The 22,368-nt window shown below is 41.8% G+C and overlaps 1 protein-coding gene across 1 annotated transcript in view; it reads left to right on the top strand.

Annotated features, from left to right (window-relative positions):
* The window catches only part of Cmc1 (C-X9-C motif containing 1), a 77,481-nt gene that overhangs the window by 17,564 nt on the left and 37,549 nt on the right, over positions 1-22,368 (top strand). The window contains exon 2 of the mRNA XM_038324455.1: positions 18,528-18,617. Coding sequence (XP_038180383.1) covers positions 18,528-18,617 — 90 coding nt within the window. The remainder of the gene's footprint in view (positions 1-18,527; positions 18,618-22,368) is intronic.

Here is a 22,368-nt window from a genome sequence, read left to right as displayed (position 1 = left end):
CCTGTAATTTCTTTTCTACCAATGCCAGTTCTCTCTCAGCCCCAACTGATAAGTTTCTTGGGTTATTTAGGTTCTTCTTGTTAGCTTGTAAGGTTTAAAATAAATTGCTTAGTTCTTGAGTTGTCAATCCAATTGTGGGCCGTAACCAGCTAATATTTCCTAGCTAATATTTCCTAGCTAATATTTCCCAACTAATATTTCCCAGCTAATATTTCCCAGCTAATATTTCCTAGCTAATATTTCCTAGCTAATATTTCCCAGCTAATATTTCCCAGCTAATATTTCCTAGCTAGTATTTCCTAGCTAATATTTCCTAGAAGTTTTTGAAAATCAGTAAGAGTTCGTAGTTGATCTCTCTGGATTTGTACTTTCAGTGGTTAAATTTTTTTGTAATCTTATCACATATCCTAGATAATCAATAGAATCCCTTCTTTGTATTTTTTTCAGGAGCAATTTGTAATACCCAACAAGGCAACCTCTTTTTTTCCTTCCTCAAACATTTTCTCTAAGGTATTTACATCTGAATCATCTAGTAAGTTATCATCCATATAATGGCAAATTATAGACTGAGGAAACTGTTTACAAATTATTTCCAATAACTGTTGTATAAAATATTGACACAGGGAGGGCTGTTTAACATCCCTTGTGGAAGAATTTTCCACTGCTGTCTTTTAACAGGCTGAAAATTACTATAAGTAGTCACTGTGAAGGCAAATTTTTCTCTTATGTTCTTGTAAAGGTATAATAAAAAAGCAGTCTTTTAAATCAGTAACTGTAAGAGGCCATCCCATAAGCAATAGAGAAGGCAAAGGAGTTCCATGCTGTAGAGAGCCCATTGGATGAATCACCTTATTAACAGCTCTTAGATCTGTTACCATTCTTAATTTTCCAGATTTCTTTTTAATAACAAATATGGTAAAATTCCAAGGACTAGTCAGTTCTTCAATATGTTGAACATTTAGCTGCTCCTGTATCAGCTGTTTTAATGTCTGTAATTTTTCTGATGTGAACAGCCTGTTCCACCCAGACAGGTTTGTTAGTTAACCATTTTAACGGTAACACTGTTGGTACCTCTGAAAGATCAGCAGCTATTATGGTCTGTTTATGTACACCCTGAATGGCCAGTGAATGTTCTTGATAATGCCTTTTAATATTTATCTCAGAAGCGTACATTAATTTATGGTTTGTTTCTGAGATTGGAGGAGTGTTAATCTGGGTATTCCATTGTTGTAACAAATCACGTCCCCATAAATTCATTGCTATGTTAGCTACATATGACTTTAATTTTTCTCTCTGGCCCTCTGGCTCTCTGGCCCTATATACTTTTGGCCTGTGTTATGCTTTGTTTTACCTGAGATTAAGTTCCAACCCCTAGAAACTGAACATTTTACCTCCCGAAGAGCCCAGTTTTTTATGCCAAGATTTTGGTGCATTATTGTTAACGTCTTTCCCTGTGTCTCTTAAACCCCCAATTTCAATGCCACTTACTTGTATTTTTTAACTTTGGTCTTTGATCATTTATAGAAGTTTTCCAGAATACTTGTTTTATGTTCTTTCCTGAAAATTTAGTTTTATCAAATGAAGCTGTTTTGTTATCCAAAGCAGTATAGTTTTTAATAACAGGCATTAAGTCTTTTAATTGCTCTGTGGAGGTGTTTCCCCAATGCTGACAGGGAATGATTGAACTGTATTTGACATGGGGCCTGTGAGAGGCCCCCTAAGGCTTTTCCTTGCCTGTCCCATGTTGATCTGCATCCATTAGTCTAATGTTGGTCTTTAGCACATTATCTGCATATTCCAGAAGGTAGGACCTTCTGTTTGTATTATCTCTAGGAAAAAAAAAAAAAAAACATTGTTCCTAGGAATGCCTTGCCTACAAACCCTTTTCAGATGGCCTGGTTTAACCTTAATTAAAACATCTAATCTTTTGATTTTTTAAAAAGTTTTTAAGAAATTGCTTCTATCCAAGTATCATAAGCGTGAGATCCACTATCAGCTGTATTTCTAATCCATTCATCTATGGGTGCTGATCTCACCTTTAAAGGCCTAATCACCCTTTTACATTCTGAATTAGCATTTTCAAAGGCCAAAGAGTCAATTAATATTTGTCTAACTTCTGGAACTGATATTCTGTTTACAGCTGAAGTCAATCTATTAAGAAAAATCAGTATTCTTTTGGGTCTTGTATAATTTTAGTAAATGACTCAGTTTCCTTTCCTGATTCTTCCAAGCATTCAAAGCTGCTTTATAGCATAGAGCCAAGGTATGATTGTGATATGTAATTCGTCCTTGCAAATTCACTAAGCTGGGCCTCACCAAGAAGGTATTCTTGGGAAATTTCTATAGCTCTGACCCTACTTCCTTGTTCTATGACCCTTGCTTCGTCTCCTCTATGTTTTCCATTCTGACTGAGGGCCAGCTTCCAGTACTGTTATAACTAAATTTTCCCAGTTTTGTGAAATAATTTTGTTTTGAGCGGCTCATGAATTTGACATCTGCTTTACAAATGGTGAATTCATACCATATGAAATGACTGCTTCCGACATTTCTACAGGACCCCAGTTAACTTCTGAATAGCCTTGGAGGTGCCTATCCTCTGATGGTCGTTCTTGAATAGTAATTGGATAAATTAAGGTTGTTTTTCTCCTCTTCAGTTTTATAGTGCAGTGGTGTGGTGGTTCTGTTCTAAACTCCTCCATCTGTGCGTGGATATTTTTCTTAGTTTCATTAGTAGGCCTTTTAAGGATTGTATTTTATCAGTCAGTTTCTCACATTTGTCACTGATATCAAAACCTTTTAAAGGATAAAACTTGAATTACCAAGCCAATAATAATTACAGCCGACATTATCTCAGTCCTGGCTAAGTTGATTATCCCTTCATTTAATTGTTCCATTTTCAGACCATGCATTGTGGAACTATACAGAGACCTAAGCCCTGCATCGTAATATTGTTCCTCATTCTTAACATGAGGAAACCTCACCCTTAAGAAACCAAATCCCCTCCTTAAGAATTCCTAGGTGTCTCACCAGATCTGCTATTGGTGACAACAGTGAAGTGTGAAGTGGCTGTTGCTGTACAGCATGTCTGATCAGAGAATGTGGGCAGTGCACAGCCTGGCTGAGGAGCTCTGCAGCTGCTTGTGCAGAGCTGGTCTGTCTGAGAGTGCATGGTGGGAAGTGAGGGCATGGGGCCCCCTGAAGCAGAGCTGGTTGGTGGTAGGTGGCTTGCTCTGTCAGCCTTTGAGGCCCAGCTGCCTGTGGGGTCTGGGGCCAGAGATGGGTACAGCTGGGAGGTCTTGTAAAGAGGTTGTAACAGGAACATCCCAGACTCACTCAGAGGCCCCGGGGTGAGGGAGGAAAGGGTGCCAGCAGTGGCTGCAAAGCCAGGGGTGAGTTGCTACCTCATGGCTTTGTGTCCCAAGTTGGACACCAGGTGAAGCATTTATCTAATTATTCTTTATCAATAAAAACTTGGAAGTCAAATATTGGGGTATGAACCTGAATGACCAGAGAAGTGGCAAAGAAGTGACCAGTTATCTCCTCTGTCTCTCTCTGTGTCTCTGTCTATCTCATTCCTAGATCCCAAAAGGCCAAGACCCTCTCTAAACCCTGCCTTACTACTTCCTATCTGTCTTTCCTCAGTGCTCCAAAACCTCTGTGGTTGATTTTGGTCAGCTAGTAGCTAGGTCCACCCCTTGATTCAAAGCAAATTTCATTGACAGTCTTGGGAGCATCTGAATGAGATCAGAATAGCACACAACAGCAGAGTGTTTTTTTTAACTACAGAGAGGTCCCATGTTGCCTCTCAGTGGTTTGTTTTCCATCAGCATAGTTTCGTCCTGTGCAGCCTTTGAGTTGTATGCCAGGGGTCACTTTGCTGTATTGCTTCGTAATATTCTGTGGTCTAGTGATCTGTTGCATGTGCACTCACTTGTTGGGTAGCTTTGTGTTATGTATTAGACATATAGCTATGCTGAGGTTTGTGTGCAGATGTTCACAAGAACGTGAGTTTGCACTTTTCTGGAGTTAATCCTCAAGATTTTGCTTCGTTGTATGATAAGTGTATGCTTAGCTTTTTGAAGAAGTGCACCCTCACCTTCTAGAGGGTACCGTAGGAAGTTCCTCCCAACAGCAGAGAAGGGGATGCATTTGCTCCATATCTTTGTCAACTCCTTGTCATTTTAATTGTGTCCAGTTTGATAGACTTTATTGCTGTCTCCTTGTCCCTTTAATTTGTCTTTCTCTAAGCTAATACATTGAACATCTTCATATGCTTATTTTCCATCTGTGTACCTCCTTTGGTAAAATGTCTGTCCTAGTCTTTTGCCCATTTACTATTGGATTTGTTTTTTTTTAATAATTAAAATTATTATCATGGTGTATGTGAACATGCATGGTGTGTGTGTGTGATTGTGAATGACAGGAAGGGCAGAAGACAGCTTTGTTTGGTCAGTTCTCTTTTTCACTTTTCCTTGGACTTCAGTGATGAAACTCGGGGTGCCAGGCTTATGCAGGAAGCAACATTGCCCACTAGGGCATCTTGTCAGCCCTTGGATTGTTTCTTTCTTACTGCTGAGCTTACAGAAATTTCATGTATTTTCAATGTAAGTCCCTTGTCAGTTGTGGTTTGTAAAAATCGTTTCCACCTATAGCTTGTCTTTCTTCATACCCCCCACTGCCATTTCTTTTTGGCAGTGCCGGGCTGGAACCCATGGACGTGCGCATGCTGGACAAGTGCCCTCCCAGCCACACTCCAGTGAAGGCTCTGCCTTCATTAGTCACGGTGACTGGTTCCCAGGTCAGAAGAGCTGCTGGCAGGCCTGTGGACAGACAGCCTTTCTGCTCACACTGCTCCAGGTCATAGGGATCCTAGACCCCAGATGCACCTGTGGCTCCAAGACTCACACCGTGAATATCACACCTTCTTCATGGGTGCTCTCACAGAGCAGAACTTTGACAGTTTGATGAAGTCTAATGTATTGATTTTTTTTTTAATAGTTGTGTTTATTTGCATGCAAATTTCAAGATTTTTTTTTACTGCTGAGTAGTACTCCATTGTATAAATGTACCACATTTGCTTTATCCATTTTTCGGTTGAGGGGCATCTAGGTTGTTTCAGGTTCTGGCTATTACAAATAATGCTGCTATGAACATAGTTTAACAACTCTCCTTGTAGTATGATTGAGCATCCTTTGGGCATATACCCAAGAATGGTATTACTGGGTCCTGAGGTAGGTTGGTTCCCAATTTTCTTTATTTTTTTTTTTAAAAATATTTATTTATTTATTTATTTATTTATTTATTTATTTATTTATTATGTATACAGTGTTCTGCCTTCATGCATCCCTGCAGGACAGAAGTTAGCACCAGATCTTATTACAGGTGGTTGTGAAGTACCACGTGCTGTGAATTGAACTCAGGACTTGTGGAAGAATAATCAATGCTCTTAACTGCTGAGCTATCTCTCCAGCACCTGGTTCCCAATTTTCTGAGAAACTGCCATACTGATTTCCAGAGTGGCTGTACAAATTTTCATTCTCATTAGCAATGGATGAGTGTTCCCCTTACTCCACATCATCTTCAGCATAAGCTATCATTGGTGTTTTTGATCTTAGCCATTCTGACTGGTGTAAGATGGTATCTCAGAGTTGTTTGATTTACATTTTCCTGATGTCTAAGGATGATGAACCTTTCCTTAAGTGTTTTTAATATCTTTTTTTTTTTGTTTTTGTTTTTTTTTTCTCATGGTTTATTTTTTTTTATATTTAAAAATTTCCATCTCCTTCCCTCCTCCTCCCCCCTCCCTCCCCTCCTTCTCCCCTTTCTCTCCCCTCCTTCTCCCCCTTCCCTCCACTCCCCTCCACCCATACCTCCCCTCCCTCCCTCTCAAGGCCAAGGAGCCATCAGGGTTCCCCACTCTATGCTAAGACCACGGTCCTCCCAACTCCCCCCAGGTCCAGGAAGGTGATCGACCAAGCTGAGAAGGCTCCCACAGAGCCCGTCCATGAAGAACAATCAGAGCCCAGAGCCATTGTCCTTTGCTTCTCAGTCAGCCCCCGCTGTTGGCCACACTCAGAGAGACGGGTTTGGTCGCATGATCCATCAGTCCCATTCCAACTGGAGTTGGTGATCTCCCATTAGTTCTGTCCCACCGTCTCCATGAGTGAACGCACCCCTCTCGTTCCTGACTTTCTCCCTCATGTTCTCGCTCCTTCTGCTCCTCATCGGGACCTTGGGAGCTCAGTCCAGTGCTCCAATGTGGGGCTCAGTCACCTTCCCCATCTGTCGCCAGCTGGAGGTTCCCTCACGGTCCTGACTTTCTTTCTCATGTTCTCTCTCCTTCTGCTCCTCATCAGGACCTTGGGAGCTCAGTCCGGTGCTCCAAGGTGGGGCTCTGTCATTTTCTTCATCTATCGTCAGGTGGAGGTTCTATGGTGATATGCAAGAAATTCATCAGTATGGCTATAGGAACTGGCCTTTTCAGGCTCCCTCTCCTCAGCTGCCCAAGGAACTAACTGGGGGCGTCTCCCTGGAAACCTGGGAACCCCTCTAGGGTCAAGTCTCTTGACAACCCTCAGGTAGCTCCTTAAATTCAGATATATGCTTCCCTGCTCTCATATCCACCCTTCCTATATCCCAAGCACCCCATTCCTCCGAGCTCCCCCCACTCTCCCCTTCACACTTTTCTCTCCCCATCTTCCCTTGGCCCAGTCTTGCCCAACCCTCAAGTTCCCAATTTTGCCTGGCGATCGTGTCTACTTCCAATATCCAGGAGGATTACTATATCTTTTTTGGGAGTTCACCTTCTTATTATCTTCTCAAGGATCCCAAACTTATAGGCTCGATGTCCTTTAATCATGGCTAGAAACCGAATATGAGTGAGTACATCCCATGTTCATCTTTATGGGTCTGGGTTACCTCACTCAGAATAGTGTTTTCTATTTCCATCCATTTGCCTGCAAAATTCAAGATGTCATTGTTTTTTACCGCTGAGTAGTATTCTAGCATGTATATATTCCACAGTTTCTTCATCCATTCTTCCACTGAAGGGCATCTAGGCTGTCTCCAGGATCTGGCTATTACAAATAATGCTGCTATGAACATAGATGAGCATATGCTTTTGTTGTATGATTGGGCATCTCTTGGGTAGATTCCCAATAGTGGAATTGCTGGGTCCTGGGGTAGGTTGATCCCGAATTTCCTGAGAAACCGCCACACTGCTTTCCAAAGTGGTTGCACAAGTTTGCATTCCCACCAGCAATGGATGAGTGTGCCCCTTACCCCACAACCTCTCCAGCAAAGGTTATTATTGGTGTTTTGGATTTTAGCCAATCTGACAGGTGTAAGATGATATCTCAAAGTTGTTTTGATTTGCATTTCCCTGATAGCTAGGGAGGTTGAGCATGACCTTAAGTGTCTTTTGGCCATTCGAACTTCTTCTGTTGAGAATTCTCTGTTCAGTTCAGTGCCCCATTTTTTAATTGGGTTAATTGGCATTTTACCGTCTAGTCTCTTGAGTTCCTTATATATTTTAGAGATCAGACCTTTGTCAGTTGCAGGGTTGGTGAAGATCTTTTCCCAGTCAGTAGGCTGCCTTTGTGTCTTAGTGACAATGTCCTTTGCTTTACAGAAGCTGCTCAACTTCAGGAGGTCCCATTTATTCAATGTTGCCCTTAAAGTCTGTGCAGCTGGGGTTATGCATAGGAAACGGTTCCCTGTGCCCATTTGTTGTAGAGTACTTCCCACTTTCTCCTCTATCAATCTCAATGTGTTCAAATTAATATTGAGGTCTTTAATCCATTTGGACTTGAGTTTTGTGCATGGTGATAGATATGGATCTACTTTCATTCTTCTACAGGTTGACATCCAGTTATGCCAGCACCATTTGTTGAAGATGCCCTCTTTTTTCCATTGTGTACTTTTGGCTCCTTTATCAAAAATCAGGTGTTCATAGGTTTGTGGTTTAAGATCCGGGTCTTCTATACGATTCCATTGGTCAACTTCTCTGTTCTTATGCCAATACCAAGCCGTTTTCAATACTGTAGCTCTGTAATAGAGTTTGAAGTCAGGGATGGTAATGCCTCCAGAAGTACCTTTATTGTATAAGATTTTTTGGCTATCCTGGGTTTCTTGTTTTTCCATATAAAGTTGATTATTGTCTTCTCAATCTCTGTGAAGAATTTTAATGGGACCTTGATTGGGATTGCATTGAATCTATAGATTGCTTTTGGTAGAATTGCCATTTTTACTATGTTGATCCTCCCAATCCATGAGCAGGGGAGATCCTTCCATTTTCTGGTATCCTCTTCAATTTCTTTCTTCAAAGACTTAAAGTTCTTGTCAAATAAATCCTTCACTTCCTTGGTTAGCGATACTCCCAGATATCTTATGCTATTTGTGGCTATTGTGAAAGGTGATACTTCTCTGATTTCCCTCTCTGCTTCCTTATCCTTTGTGTATAGGAGGGCGACTGATTTTTTGGAGTTGATCTTGTATCCTGCCACGTTACTGAAGGAGTTTATCAGCTGTAGGAGTTCTTTGGTGGAGTTTTTGGGGTCGCTTATGTATACTATCATATCATCTGCAAATAATGAAAGTTTAACTTCTTCCTTTCCAAATTGAATCCCCTTGATTCCCTTATGTTGTCTTATTGCTATTGCTAGAACTTCAAGCACTATATTGAAGAGATAAGGAGAGAGTGGACAGCCTTGTCGTGTTCCTGAATTTAGTGGGATAGCCTTGAGTTTCTCTCCGTTTAATTTGATGTTAGCTGTCGGCTTGCTGTAAATAGCTTTTATTATATTTAGGAATGACCCTTGTATCCCTAATCTCTCCAAGACCTTTATCATAAAAGGGTGCTGAATTTTGTCAAATGCTTTTTCAGCATCTAATGAGATGACCATATGGTTTTTTTCCTTCAGTTTGTTTATATGATGGATTACATTAATAGATTTTCGTATGTTGAACCAGCCCTGCATCTCTGGGATGAAGCCTACTTGATCGTAATGGATAATTTTTCTAATGTGTTCTTGGATTCGGTTTGCCAGTATTTTATTGAGAATTTTTGCGTCCATGTTCATGAGTGAGATTGGCCTGTAATTCTCTTTCTTGGTTGAGTCTTTGTGTGGTTTAGGTATCAGGGTAACTGTAGCTTCATAGAAGGAATTTGGCAGTGACTCTTGTGTTTCTATATTATGAAATACCTTAAGGAGTATAGGTATTAGGTCTTCTTGGAAGTTCTGGTAGAATTCCGCATTGAAACCATGTGGTCCTGGGCTCTTTTTGGTAGGGAGGTTTCTGATAACAGTTTCTAATTCTTCGCGACTAACAGGACGATTTAGAGCATTTACCTGGTCCTGGTTTAACTTTGGTATATGGTATTTATCTAAAAAACTGTCCATTTCTTTTACATTTTCCAATTTTGTGGCATACAGGCTTTTGTAGTAAGATCTAATGATTTTCTGAATTTCCTCTGTGTCTGTGGTTATGTCCCCCTTTTCATTTCTGATCTTGTTAATTTGCGTGTTCTCCCTCTGCCGTTTGATTAGTTTGGCTAAGGGTTTGTCAATCTTGTTGATTTTCTCCAAGAACCAGCTTCTTGTTTCATTGATTCTTTGGATTGTTTTCTGTGTTTCTATTTTGTTGATTTCTGCCCTCAGTTTGATTATTTCCAGTCTTCTACTTCTCCTAGGTGAGTCTGCTTCTTTTTTTTCCAGAGCTTTCAGGTGTGCTGTTAAGTCACCAATGAGTGCTTTCTTCTCCGTTTTCTTTAAGTGGGCACTTAGTGCTATGAACTTTCCTCTTAGCACTGCTTTCATTGTGTCCCATAGGTTTGAGTATGTTGTGTCTTTGTTTTCATTAAATTCAAGAAAGACTTTAATTTCTTTCTTTATTTCTTCCTTGACCCAGGTGTGGGTCAGTAGTTGACTGTTCAGTTTCCATGAGTTTGTGGGCCTTCTGGGGGTAGCATTGTTGTTGAATTCTAATTTTAATCCATGGTGATCCGATAAGACACAGGTGGTTACTAATATTTTTTTGTAACTGTGGAAGTTTGCTTTGTTACCAAGTATATGGTCAATTTTCGAAAAGGTTCCATGAGCCGCAGAGAAGAAGGTATATTCTTTCCTATTTGGGTGGAATGTTCTATAGATGTCTGTTAAGTCCATTTGGTTCATTACCTCCATTAAGTCTTTCAATTCTCTGTTAGGTTTCTGTCTGATTGACCTGTCCATTGGTGAGAGAGGAGTGTTGAAGTCTCCAACTATTAGTGTGTGTGGTTTGATGGCTGCCTTGAGTTCTAGAAGTGTTTCTTTTACATAAGTGGGAGCTTTTATATTAGGGGCATAGATATTCAGGATTGAGACTTCATTCTGAAGGATTTTTCCTGTTATGAGTATAAAGTGTCCCTTTCCATCTCTTCTGATTGATTTTAGTTTGAAGTCAACTTTGTTGGAAATTAGTATGGCCACACCCGCTTGTTTCTTAGGGCCATTTGCTTGATAAACCTTTTCCCAACCCTTTACTCTGAGTAGGTGCCTGTCTTTGTGGTTGAGGTGTGTTTCTTGTAAACAGCAAAATGTTGGATTCTGTTTTCGTATCCAGTCTCTTAGCCTGTGCCTTTTTATAGGTGAATTGAGTCCATTGATATTAAGTGATATTAATGACCAGTGGTTGTTAACTTCAGTCATTTTTAGTAGTAGAGTTTGTGTGTTTCCCTTCTTCTAGTTGTGCTGGTGAAGGGTCGCTAGATGCCTGAGTTATTGTCGGCGTTGTTGGACTCCTTGGTTTGTGATTTTCCTTCTATTACTTTCTGCAAGGCTGGATTTGTGGCTGCGTATTGTTTAAATCTGTTTTTGTCCTGGAATATCTTGTTTTCTCCATCAATGGTGAATGCAAGCTTTGCTGGGTATAATAGTCTAGGCTTGCATCCATGTTCCCTAAGTGTCTGTAGCACATCTATCCAAGCTCTTCTGGCTTTCATGGTTTCCATTGAGAAATCAGGTGTAATTCTGATAGGTTTCCCTTTATATGTTACTTGACCTTTTTCCTTTGCAGCTCTTAATATCTGTTCTTTATTCTGTATGTTTTGTGTTTTGATTATTATATGGCGTGGGGATGCTTTCTTTTGATCCAGTCTATTTGGTGTTCTGTAGGCTTCTTGTACCTTCATAGGAAACATCCTTCTTTAGGTTGGGGAAGTTTTCTTCTATAATTTTGTTGAATATGTTTTCTGGGCCTTTGAGTTGTAATTCTTCTCCTTCTTCTACCCCAATTATTCTTAGGTTTGGTCTTTTCATGGTGTCCCAGATTTCCTGAATGTTTTGTGTTAAGAATTTGTTAGATTTGTTTAGTTCTTTAATCTGTGAGTTTATTTCTTCTATAGTATCTTCAGAGTCCGAGATTCTTTCTTCCATCTCTTGTATTCGGTTGGAAATACTTGTCTCTGAAGTTTCTGTTCGTTTACTCAGAGTTTCCATTTCCAGTCGTCCCTCAGATTGTGTTTTCTTCAATACCTCCATTTCATTTATCAGGTCTTGTACTGTTTCCCTTACCTGTTTGATTGCTTTTCTTGTTTTTCTTGGGTATCTTTGAGAGATTTATTTATTTCGTCTACCTTTTTGTTTGTCATCTCCATTTCTTTATGACAGTTTTTTACCTCCTGTTTAAGGTCCTCTATTATTTTTATAAAGTACTGTTTAATGTCGGTTTCTTCTATATCTTCTGGGGTAGGGTGTTCAATTCTTGTTGTTTCGGGATGTCTGGCTTGTGGTGATGTCATGTTGCCTTTCATGTTGTTGGAGGAGCTCCTGCATTGGCGCCTGCCCATCTCTTCCCCAAAGAATGATGGATCCTTCTGCAGACTGTGAGGTCCCCTTGCAGGCCAAGCAGCTCTCAGACAAAGGCCTACCTTGCTCCGGGCAGTCAAATGAAGGAGGGGACCTCCCACCGGCCTGGGTGCACTCAATTCCAGGTCCCCAGAGCCCAAACAGGCTGAGCTGTGGGATTTTGTGGCCCCAAAGACGGGAGGATGAGGAAGGGGGAGGGGGGGAGGATTCTGGGTGCAAGCTGGGAAGGGACAGGGAGAGAGAGGCGGTATCCGGGGAGAATAACCCCTGCAGGAAGAGCAGGAAGTGTGCTGGTGGCAGGGGGAGTTGTGGAGAGTCGGTGGTCCCTCTCCGGGCAGCTGCCGCGGTTCGGGCACTCACTCCTCACTCACCCCAAAGAACGATGGATCCTCCTGCAGACTTTCAGGTCCCCTTGCAGGCCAAGCAGCTCTCAGACAAAGGCCTACCTTGCTCCGGGCAGTCAAATGAAGGAGGGGACCTCCCACCGGCCTGGGTGCACTCAATTCCAGGTCCCCAGAGCCCAAACAGGCTGAGCTGTGGGATTTTGTGGCCCCAAAGACGGGAGGATGAGGCAGGGGGAGGGGGGGGAGGATTCTGGGTGCAAGCTGGGAAGGGACAGGAAGAGAGAGGCAGTATCCGGGGAGAATAACCCCTGCAGGAAGAGCAGGAAGTGTGCTGGTGGCAGGGGGAGTTGTGGAGAGTCGGTGGTCCCTCACCGGGCAGCTGCCGCGGTTCGGGCACTCACTCCTCACTCACCCCAAAGAATGATGGATCCTTCTGCAGACTGTGAGGTCCCCTTGCAGGCCAAGCAGCTCTCAGACAAAGGCCTACCTTGCTCCGGGCAGTCAAATGAAGGAGGGGACCTCCCACCGGCCTGGGTGCACTCAATTCCAGGTCCCCAGAGCCCAAACAAGCTGAGCTGTGGGATTTTGTGGCCCCAAAGACGGGAGGATGAGGAAGGGGGAGGGGGGGGAGGATTCTGGGTGCAAGCTGGGAAGGGACAGGGAGAGAGAGGCGGTATCCGGGGAGAATAACCCCTGCAGGAAGAGCAGGAAGTGTGCTGGTGGCAGGGGGAGTTGTGGAGAGTCGGTGGTCCCTCCTGATTTTTTTTTTTTTTTAAATTCTCCCTGGAACCTGACCCAGGATCCTGTTAGACATTCTCCCTGGAACCCGACCCAGGATCCTGTTAGACATTCTCCCCGGAACCCGACCCAGGATCCTGTTAGACACTATCCCTGTGAGCTATGTCCCTAGGCAGTTCTGTGCACTTGTATATCACATTTTAGTTTTTATAAGGAAGTTGTTCAGTGTACTTCTCTGAAGTATTTTCCCAGATACAGAATTTATTTTGTTTTGCTTTTTTTGTTTGTTTTGTTTGGTGTTTAGATACTTTTCATTGAGTTAAATATTGTGTTGCTGGGATAAACCCAACTTATTTGTGTGGTTTTCTTTTTACATATTGCTGTTTTATTCACTGGTATTTTCTAGAGAATGTTAACACCCGTGTTAATTAGGTGTACTGTGTGTGTATGTGTTGTAAATACTGCCTTTGCTCTGGGGTCAGCACAGTGCTGTTCTGCTGTGTTGGGAAGAGACTGCAAAGTCACTGTTATTTGTTCTTTAAATATTTGACCACATTTGTTGAAGGAAGCTCCTGTGACCAATTCTGTTGATCTTAAAAAACAAACAAACAAAACAAAACAAAAACCCTTGCGTTTTTCTCATTTGTCATTGTCATCCCTTTCACTGCTTTTTGTTCTTCGTTATTTTCTTAGTCTTCTAATCCCTAACTCCAGTCCACTTTTCCTTGAGTTGTTTTTTTTCTGTGATCTTTACTGCTGTAGGTTTCCCATGCATATTTACTGATTTAGTTTTTTCTCACAGAATTTGATGTGTTGTTGTTACCTTGATACATAAAAGGGAGTGCATTTAATTTTGAATCCTGCTTTGCTTTCAACTGTTTTTTTATTTGTAATGCTTTTAAGTTTAAGTCTTACTTTTCTTTTAGTGGTTGCCTTATAGATTACAATATGCATGTGTAGTTTATTAAGGTCTATCGATAGTCACTCATACTTTATCATTCAAGCGGAATACAGATATCTGTAGGTAGATTTTTTTCTAAAAATGTTTGTTGTGTTAGCATATGTGTGTGCCTGTGTGTGCGGGTGCACAGAAGCTGAAGGACAAGCCTGATTGTCATCCTCAGGAATGCTGTTACCTCCTCTTGTAGTGAGGGGCTGCAGGCTGTGTTCCTGCCGCCCTGCTCCCGGCCACTGGCTAGCTTATGCCCCAAAATAACAACACACAAATTGTATTCTTTAAAACACTGCCTTGCACATTAGTTTCAGCCTCTTACTCACATCTTGATTAACCCATATCTAATAATCTGTGTAGCACCACGAAGTGATGCCTTACCGGAAAGATTCTAACGTACGTCCATCTAGGGCTGGAGCTGCATCGCGTCTGGCCTGGTGGCTGGCTTCATGGCATCTCTCTCTCTCAGGAGAGGCACGGCAGTCTGCCTCACTTAGGAGAGGTGTGGTAATTGAGCCATCTACCTCACTTCCTTTTTCTTGTTCTGTCTACTGCACCTATCTAAATTTTGCCCTATCAAAAAGCCAAGGCAGTTTGTTTATTAGCCAATGAGAATCCTCCATCATCCTCTGAGACTAGATCTGTCTCATTGGCCTGGAGTTCACTGATTAGGTTACACTGGCTGGGGTGAGTCTCACCTTCTCAGTACTGGGACTGCAATGACATATCACCGTGGCTGGCAGGTTATGTGGGCTCAAGGGATAGGTTCTTGTGCTGGAACAGTAGGTACTTTACTGAATAAACCATTCCCCCATATCCGTCTGTTCCTTTTTTTTGAGACAGTGTCATTTGTAGCCTAAGCTGGCTTAGAACCCTCCAAATGATGGGATTGTAAGGAAGTATTTGCCACCATGTGCAGCTGGAATGTAGATATCTTTTAAAAATATTGCATTGTCATTATCATCATCATCATCATCATTTTTTATGTGCATGGGTATTTAGCCTGTGTGTATGTCTGTGCCATGTGTGTGCCTGGTGCCTGCAGAGACCCGAAGAGGGCATTAGATCCCCTGGAACTAAAGTTATAGAGCTGGTGAGCTGCCACGTGGGTGCTGGGAATAGAACCCCAGGCCTCTTCACCACTGAGCCGTTTCTCCAACTTGAATGTAGATCTCTTAACCAACACCATAATTGCTTTTTATGGTCTTTTTGTATTTAAGAATACCTCCTCATGAATGGAGAGTACCATTAACCTCACTTCTGTTTAAAAGCGTCTGTAAGTACATATTTGAAATTTGTGAACACTCCCATCAGTTTTGGTAGGGTTTATCAATTTTTATTATCTTAACCAGTTTTGTTTCATTGATTTTTGTTTCTGTTATTTTGGTTTCAGGTAGATGCTCACACTGACTTCCGGCTTCTGCTTAGGCTCTGTAGCACACGTCTCCTTGCAAGTGCTGTCTTAGCTGTAGCATAGGCTTTTTATGTATTTTCATTTTCATTAATTTTGAAATATTTTATAATTTTTCTTTGGGTATCACTTTAGACCCAGTGGATTACCTAAAAACGTGTTACTGTTTTTAAACACATTTAGAGACATTCAGAGATCTTTCTGTCATTGACTTTTACTAATTACATTGTTGTCCAGAGGTCAAGCTTTGTCTGCTTTGAATTCCTTCAGATGTTCAGTGATTTGCTTTATCAAGTTACAGTTTATTTTGATAAGTGTCCTGTTGTTAAGTGGAGTAGTCTATAAATTTTATACCGAATTACTTGATAATGTTAAACTATTTTACAGTTTTAAAATGTAAAATTAAAGGTGTGGTTAAGAGCACTTGCTGCTCTTCCAGAGGACGCAGGTTTGCTTCCCATTCTCTACAAGCAGCTCACAACCATCTGTAACTCCAGTAATAGGACTTTTTTTTTTTTAAAGATTTAGTATGTTTTTTTTTAATCAGTATATATTCTGGGTTTTTTGTGTGTGGTTTTGTTTTACAGAGGTTACATTATCTCCCATTGCTCATGCTCATTTGTAATGCGGTCTGGATGCAAACTATGGAGTTCAGTTCCTTCCCACCTGAAGAGGGGCATCCCTAAAACTTGGAATCATAATGATGGTTTGGGGGGACAAGATCAGGAAAGGCCACGTGGGGTTTATCTGGCTGTCTCGAATTGCATCACCTCTAGACATTCCTTCTCAGGTTGAGATCTCCTGAGCCACCTGCCAAACTGAGAATTCATACGAGACAGAGAGGCCTGTAGGTGACCTCTAGCTAAGCAAGCCCTGCCTATGATCATTCCAGCCCAGATGTCAGATGCAGAGGTGAAGAAAGAATTGATTGTAAACCAGTCCTCTAGTCACAGCTTTTGCAGGTGTTGACATCAACACCAGTCACTGAGCCCTAGCATAGAAGTCCTCTGACCTTAGGATCCTTGAGCATAAACATGGTTCTGAGTCATTCAGTAGTAATAAGGCGATCACTTGGAATAAACATTTTAGTTCCTGCATCTGAAAGCCTTTAACCTCACTCCTAATTGGGGTTTGACTCTTGTGGTCGTAGGCATAAAGGAACCACCTCTCAGAGACTCTATCATCTTTCTACTCCATGATCCGGTAGACGTCCTGTCCATCGTGCCCCTCCCCTTTGTGGGCACCGCGCTTTTCATTTTGCAGGGTTAGGCATTTTATCCAACTGTGTTTGGACAGCCCTTGCCCCACTTCTGTCTGAGGACTCATGTCTGTTTGTTTCTCTATTTTTAGTGTAATTTTTTTCAACATCCTCTCTCTTATGGTTTTATCTCTTAGGAGTTGCTTACTCTTTTATAAATTATGCTTGGTTATTCCCTGCCACTTTGTTCTTTAAACTGAGGTGATTCTTGGATGCTTTGTCCTTGGTTGCCTGGTGTGTGTGTGTGTGTGTGTGTGTGAGAGAGAGAGAGAGAGAGAGAGAGAGAGAGAGAGAGAGAGAGAGAGAGAGAGAGAGAGAGAGAGAGAGAAAGAGAGAGAGACTGTTATCTTCTCTATAAATATGTAGTTAGTTCATAGCTCCCATACCCAAAAGCTATTGATAGGTTTTTACCGGAGAGAGTTTAGAGGTTCCAAATCTTCTTAGAGAATTCCTGGGGGAACTTGCTGGACTTTGGGGGTTAAGTACCTTTCTTTCACTCTGGCAGCAGAGGATTAGTGGCTGTGGGTGCTGCTTTGGTCCTTAGGGAGTTTCTGCATGGGGTAGCACCCACTTTGGCTTTAGTTTTCCTGGGGCACTCATGGAAATGTGGCATCTTTAATCACACCTCACCTCCCTTTTGTCTTTTGAACTCCGTTGCGGATTTATAAGGAGACCTTTGCTTTCCAGTGCTCTCAGAATTCAGGGAGCTTGTGGGCTGTGGTTGCAGTTGCTCGTTTGCAGTTTCAGCCCATGGTGGATGGTGTATTTAGAGAGCTCGGAAATCTCACACAGTTTCATAGGCCTCTGCAGTTCCGGTCTTCCAGTGCCAGGTGCCAGTTATAATTTCTTAGGCTGCTTGAACCCAAGGTGGGGGACACTTCTCACGTATCTTTTAATGTGTCTTCATCTATCCCTGCATCTCAGTATCTGAAAATCAAAACATTTGCAAATCACATTAATAAGAATGAGATTCAGACTTTAAATTTGTGCTAAGTCTGAGTAGAATACATTATCCAAGAATGTTATAGTAAAATTTATAGAGATTTCTTTAGAAACATGTTGCTTGTGACCTTCCCATTTTCTTTTATTTAAAAATATCTTTCTCTATCTCCATCCATCGCCAGATGAAGGTTCTATGGTGATATGCAAGATATTCATCAGTATGGCTATAGGATCGGGCCATATAGAACCTTCATCTGGCGATGAATAGTGATAGAGACAGAGCCCCACATTGGAGCACCAGACTGAGCTCCCAAGGTCCAAATGAGGAGCAGAAGGAGGGAGAACATGAGTAAGGAAGTCAGGACCGTGAGGAGAGCACCCACCCACTGAGATGGTGGGGCTGATCTAATGGGAGTTCGCCAAGGCCAGCTGGACTGGGATTGAAAAAGCATGGGATAAAACCAGACTCCCAGAACATGGTTGACAATGAGGGCTGCTGAAAAGCCAAAGACAATGGCACTGGGTTTTGATCCTATTGATGTACTGGCTTTGGAGGGGCCTAGCCTGTGTGGATGCTCACCTTCCTAGACCTGGATGGAGGGGGGAAGATCGTGGACTTCCCACAGGGCAGGGAACCCTGACTGCTCTTCAGACTGGAGAAGGAGGGGGAGGGGAGTGAGGGGAGAGGGAGGGAAATGGGAGGCAGGGAGGAGGTGGAAATTTTTAATAAAAAAAAAAGAAAAAAAAAACCCAGTTCAGACTGGAGAGGGAGGGAAAGGGAAGTGGGGGGTGTGGGGGGAGGGGGAGGGAAATAGGAGGGAGGTGGGGAGGAGGCGGAAATTTTTAATAAAAAATAATAAAAAAATATAAGTAATTTTCAAAAAAATATCTTAAATGATTTATAGTAATCACAACTTTATCCTGTAGCAAAAGAGCCATTGAAAACATGTTTGCTCAGGTAAATAAACTATAATGTTAGCATCATGCCCCCCTATCTAGTTATTGACCTGACAGCACCATAAAATTTCTTTTTCAGAGCAGCATCTCAGACATGTGGAGAAAGATGTTCTGATCCCCAAAATAATGAGGGAAAAGGCCAGAGAGAGGTGTGCTGAGCAAGTTGAAGGTAAGATCCGTGTGTTCATATAAGATCAAACTCATTTGTAATAATACGATGTGAATTTAATCCTCTGCCTCAGAGTCAAGTAGTCAGTGAATTAATATGTATGAGTTGCTTCTCACCCTTCACCAGAAACCAGCATTCCAGGTCTCAGACTTCCAGTCAGTTCATTTACAATTTAAAAGCACGCCTCCAGTTTAGGAGCGAAAAGCCTCCTTCCCAGAGTGTAGTTTACTGAGAAGACCTAGATGTGAATGTTCTGGAGAGAGGCCTGAGAGAGTCAAGTGTGCTGCGGGCCTTGGCTGCATCTGAAGCCTGGTCTGGTGCAGCACACACAGGCTCACACAGCGATGGCTTTCCTTCGTGTTGAATCTTGCTTGGACTCGTTTGGTGGGTGCTCTGTTTTGTCTTGTGTTTTGAAGTGGAAGTTACTTATGTAAATCACGTACTGTTCCTATGTATGGTAATTTTAGAAATCTTGTTGATTGGTATGTAATGCACTGGTAAAAACAAAGTGATAAAAACCGGGACCATCACAGGTCTGTAGTTATGGGCTCTTAGAAAAGTAGGCGGGAACTTTACTGTAGATAGGTCTTTAAAAAGAATAGATCTCTTGGATTGGCCATCATTAACAAAAGGCAGCAAAATTTTGCTAATGGGGTTGGGGAGATGGCTCAGTCATTAAGAGCACTGACTGCTCTTGCAGAGGACCCAGTCATCTGTAACTCCGGTTCCATCTGATACCCTCGTTTGTCCTGTTGGGCACCAGAAATGTACACCATGCACAGGTGTATGTATAGGCAAAACACTCATAATGCATAAAATGAGAATAAAGTCTTTTCCCACCTCCTCCCCTCCCTGTACCCATAGCCACCTTTGTCCAAGCATGCCAGTGATTTTTAGTGAGATAGCTGCAAGTTTCTCTCTGGGGAGTCAGGTTCTATCAACCCTAGTTTTATGACTGTCAGTAAAGTTAACATGCTAGGGACCTTTTTCTTCTTTTCCTCCTTCAACCCTCAAGTCGACTTCTGGAATACAGCTGAGGCAGTGAAACAGGACCAGTGCCTATGGTAGCATTGTGTTGCTCGCGTTGTATGACTTGTGTGAATCGTATATTTGAAATCCTTGATCAGTTAGTAATTTAAAATCATTCTGTGATCTTACTCTTGCCTGGAAACTCCTTCTGCTGCTCTTGTTTGAAGTCCTTCTGTCGTACTGACTGCTACGCTTTCGTTGGAGACTGGTTGTTTATCCAGCGCTCCTCCCTTCAGCTCCCTACCCCAGGTGTCGGCAGAAATTAGCCCATTGGCACCTGCAGGGGTCAGGACACATCTGGTGTTGGCAGGTGTCACACTAATAATCTCAAGGGGTGGTTTTCCCCTTGCCTCATGGGACTTTTCAAACACACAGTCTTTTTCAGGGAGGCAAGGGAAACCTTGAAAGTGGAATAAAGTTCTTGGAGTAGAACTTCCGCTACCAGGGAAATGCGTAAACACAAGTGCATCTGTTCTGTTTTGTAGCTCGTTACCATGGTACCTCGGGCGCCAGGAATCTAGCTGACTTAGTTACTGGGTAACGTGTAAGATTTGGATGAAAATGCAGAGAAACTGTGTGATTCCGGGTTTCAGAACCGCACTGACTTTAGAAAATGATTCTGTTTTGGTTCCTGAGATGAGAGAGTGAACTGTAAAATATTCGTGCTTTACGATAACTACTTTATAATAGCAGAAAACAAAACATGCAGTTTCAAGTTCTATCAAGAGTTATTTAGCATATTAAGATTTTGGTTTTTAAAATTCCATTATTTTACCCAGTAAAAGCATCTTAGTTAGGGGCTGGTGAGATGGCTTAGTGGTAAAGGCATTTGCCAGCAAACCTGAAGACCTAAACTTCACTCCCAGGCCCTCAAGTTGTCCTCTGACCCCCCCACCCAATGCATCTTGATGCATACACTGCACACATACAAAACATGCACACACACAATAAATGAGTAAATAAATGTAAAATGTGCATTGCACCATCTCAGAATTTGAGATTCATTTACATTATTTTAATGATTTCCTATTACTAGGCAGCATGCTCTAATTGATTTCTGAGTATTTGAATATTGACTTTTTTAAAAAAAAGACTGTTCCTAAATAGTGCTTAGAACGTAAAATTATTTTCTGGACACACAATGCTCCTTAGTCTCCATTTGCCGTGTGACAGGAGTGTAGACTGGTGTTAGTCCACAGGCGGTTCTGAAGCAGAACAGTAAGTCACAGTTGAGAGCCAGGATATTGCCATTTTTGTACTGTTTATATTCTTCCTTGTTACATGATGATAGGATTAAACTTAGGAACATTTTGTATGCTAATTGTATGGTTTCTGGATAAAGATAAAGGAATTTTAAGAAACATTCTGACTTTCTGCTAAATGTCAGAACATGCTATGTAGGACAGCTTTTCTGTTTACTCTTCCCCCATGTCCTTTCAACCCTGCTGGTTGTAAGAACTGGGTCAGACTGCCAGCAGCTTAGGTTTGTGAAGGAGATAGATGGAAACCTTTCTAGGGATGGAGAGAGGTGAAGTCACTTTCGGTGAAAGACGGGTGCCTTGTTATAGTCACCAGCGGCAGTTATTGACAGCTAGCGTTTAACTAACCGTTTGGCTGTCGAATCTTTGGACTTGATCTAATTTGCTAGCATTAATTGGTTTCTTTTGAGCACAGACACTTGGTACTCACAGCTATAGATTTGGAGGGCTAATTAGGGTAGAAAATGGAACAGAATGGGGTAAGGCATTAACCTTCCACCATTACCAGCTGGGACACTGATAAAGCCCAGAGTCCAAATGGTGGCTATTGATGTGAAGAGTGCCCTGGTGACTATCGGTTTCGGCCGGGTGCTGTGGTCTTACCAGTGCTCTCCCCGTTATGACTTTTAACCAACATCTATGATACCTTTGTTATCCATGCACTATTGAGTTTTACTTTACCACAATTTATTCTAAGTTGCCCATTTCATTGAGGTTTAGAGCAATAAAACTGGCTTTAAACTATAGGTAATGTTTAAAACTTTGACTATTTCATCTCCAAGTGATAAAGTTTAACTTTAGTATACAATTGTGTGATTCTGTATCTGTATACCTCCTAAATGCTGGGATTAAATGGGTGTGTCACCGTGCCTGGCTGTAAATGCCTGTAATCCCAGTGCTTGGGATGTGGGGGCTGGAGCATCCAGTGTTTGAGACTAACATATGCTGTAGATGAGCCCTGTCTAATGTGTATGTGTGTGTGCATGCGTGTGTGTGTGCATGTGCGTTTTATACATATATAAAATAAGAACACAAATACGTGTTTCTTTTTTGGCAACTTACCATCTTTTAAAACTTTATTATGTAAAGGCAGTATATATAGAGGTTAGATACACAGAGAATTGTGATTTTATTAGTGTAAACTCTGACAAGTCTGTAACTTTTATATTAAAAGAAAACTTTATATCAGCCCTTTTCTGCCAGTAGTATTTGTGCCCATGAATAAAACCACTAGAACAGATGACTAAAGTCTGCCTCACTGAGCACACTGAGGATGGGACTGATGGGAACCCAGTGGCTGAATGTCTAGACCCCTGTCCCCACCCTAAGCCCAAGCAAAGCCCTCCTGAAAGCCGGGAGACCTCAGTGCTCTTTCATTCATGGTTCTGGGATTACTAACTTTGTTTTAAGGAGATGGTTAATTCCTTGTTATGTTTTTGTTTTTTTCTAGTATATAATTGATA

This window comes from Arvicola amphibius, chromosome 3, assembly GCF_903992535.2.
Source record: "Arvicola amphibius chromosome 3, mArvAmp1.2, whole genome shotgun sequence".
NCBI lineage: Eukaryota > Metazoa > Chordata > Mammalia > Rodentia > Cricetidae > Arvicola > Arvicola amphibius.
This window is presented reverse-complemented; position numbering and strand designations above follow the sequence as displayed.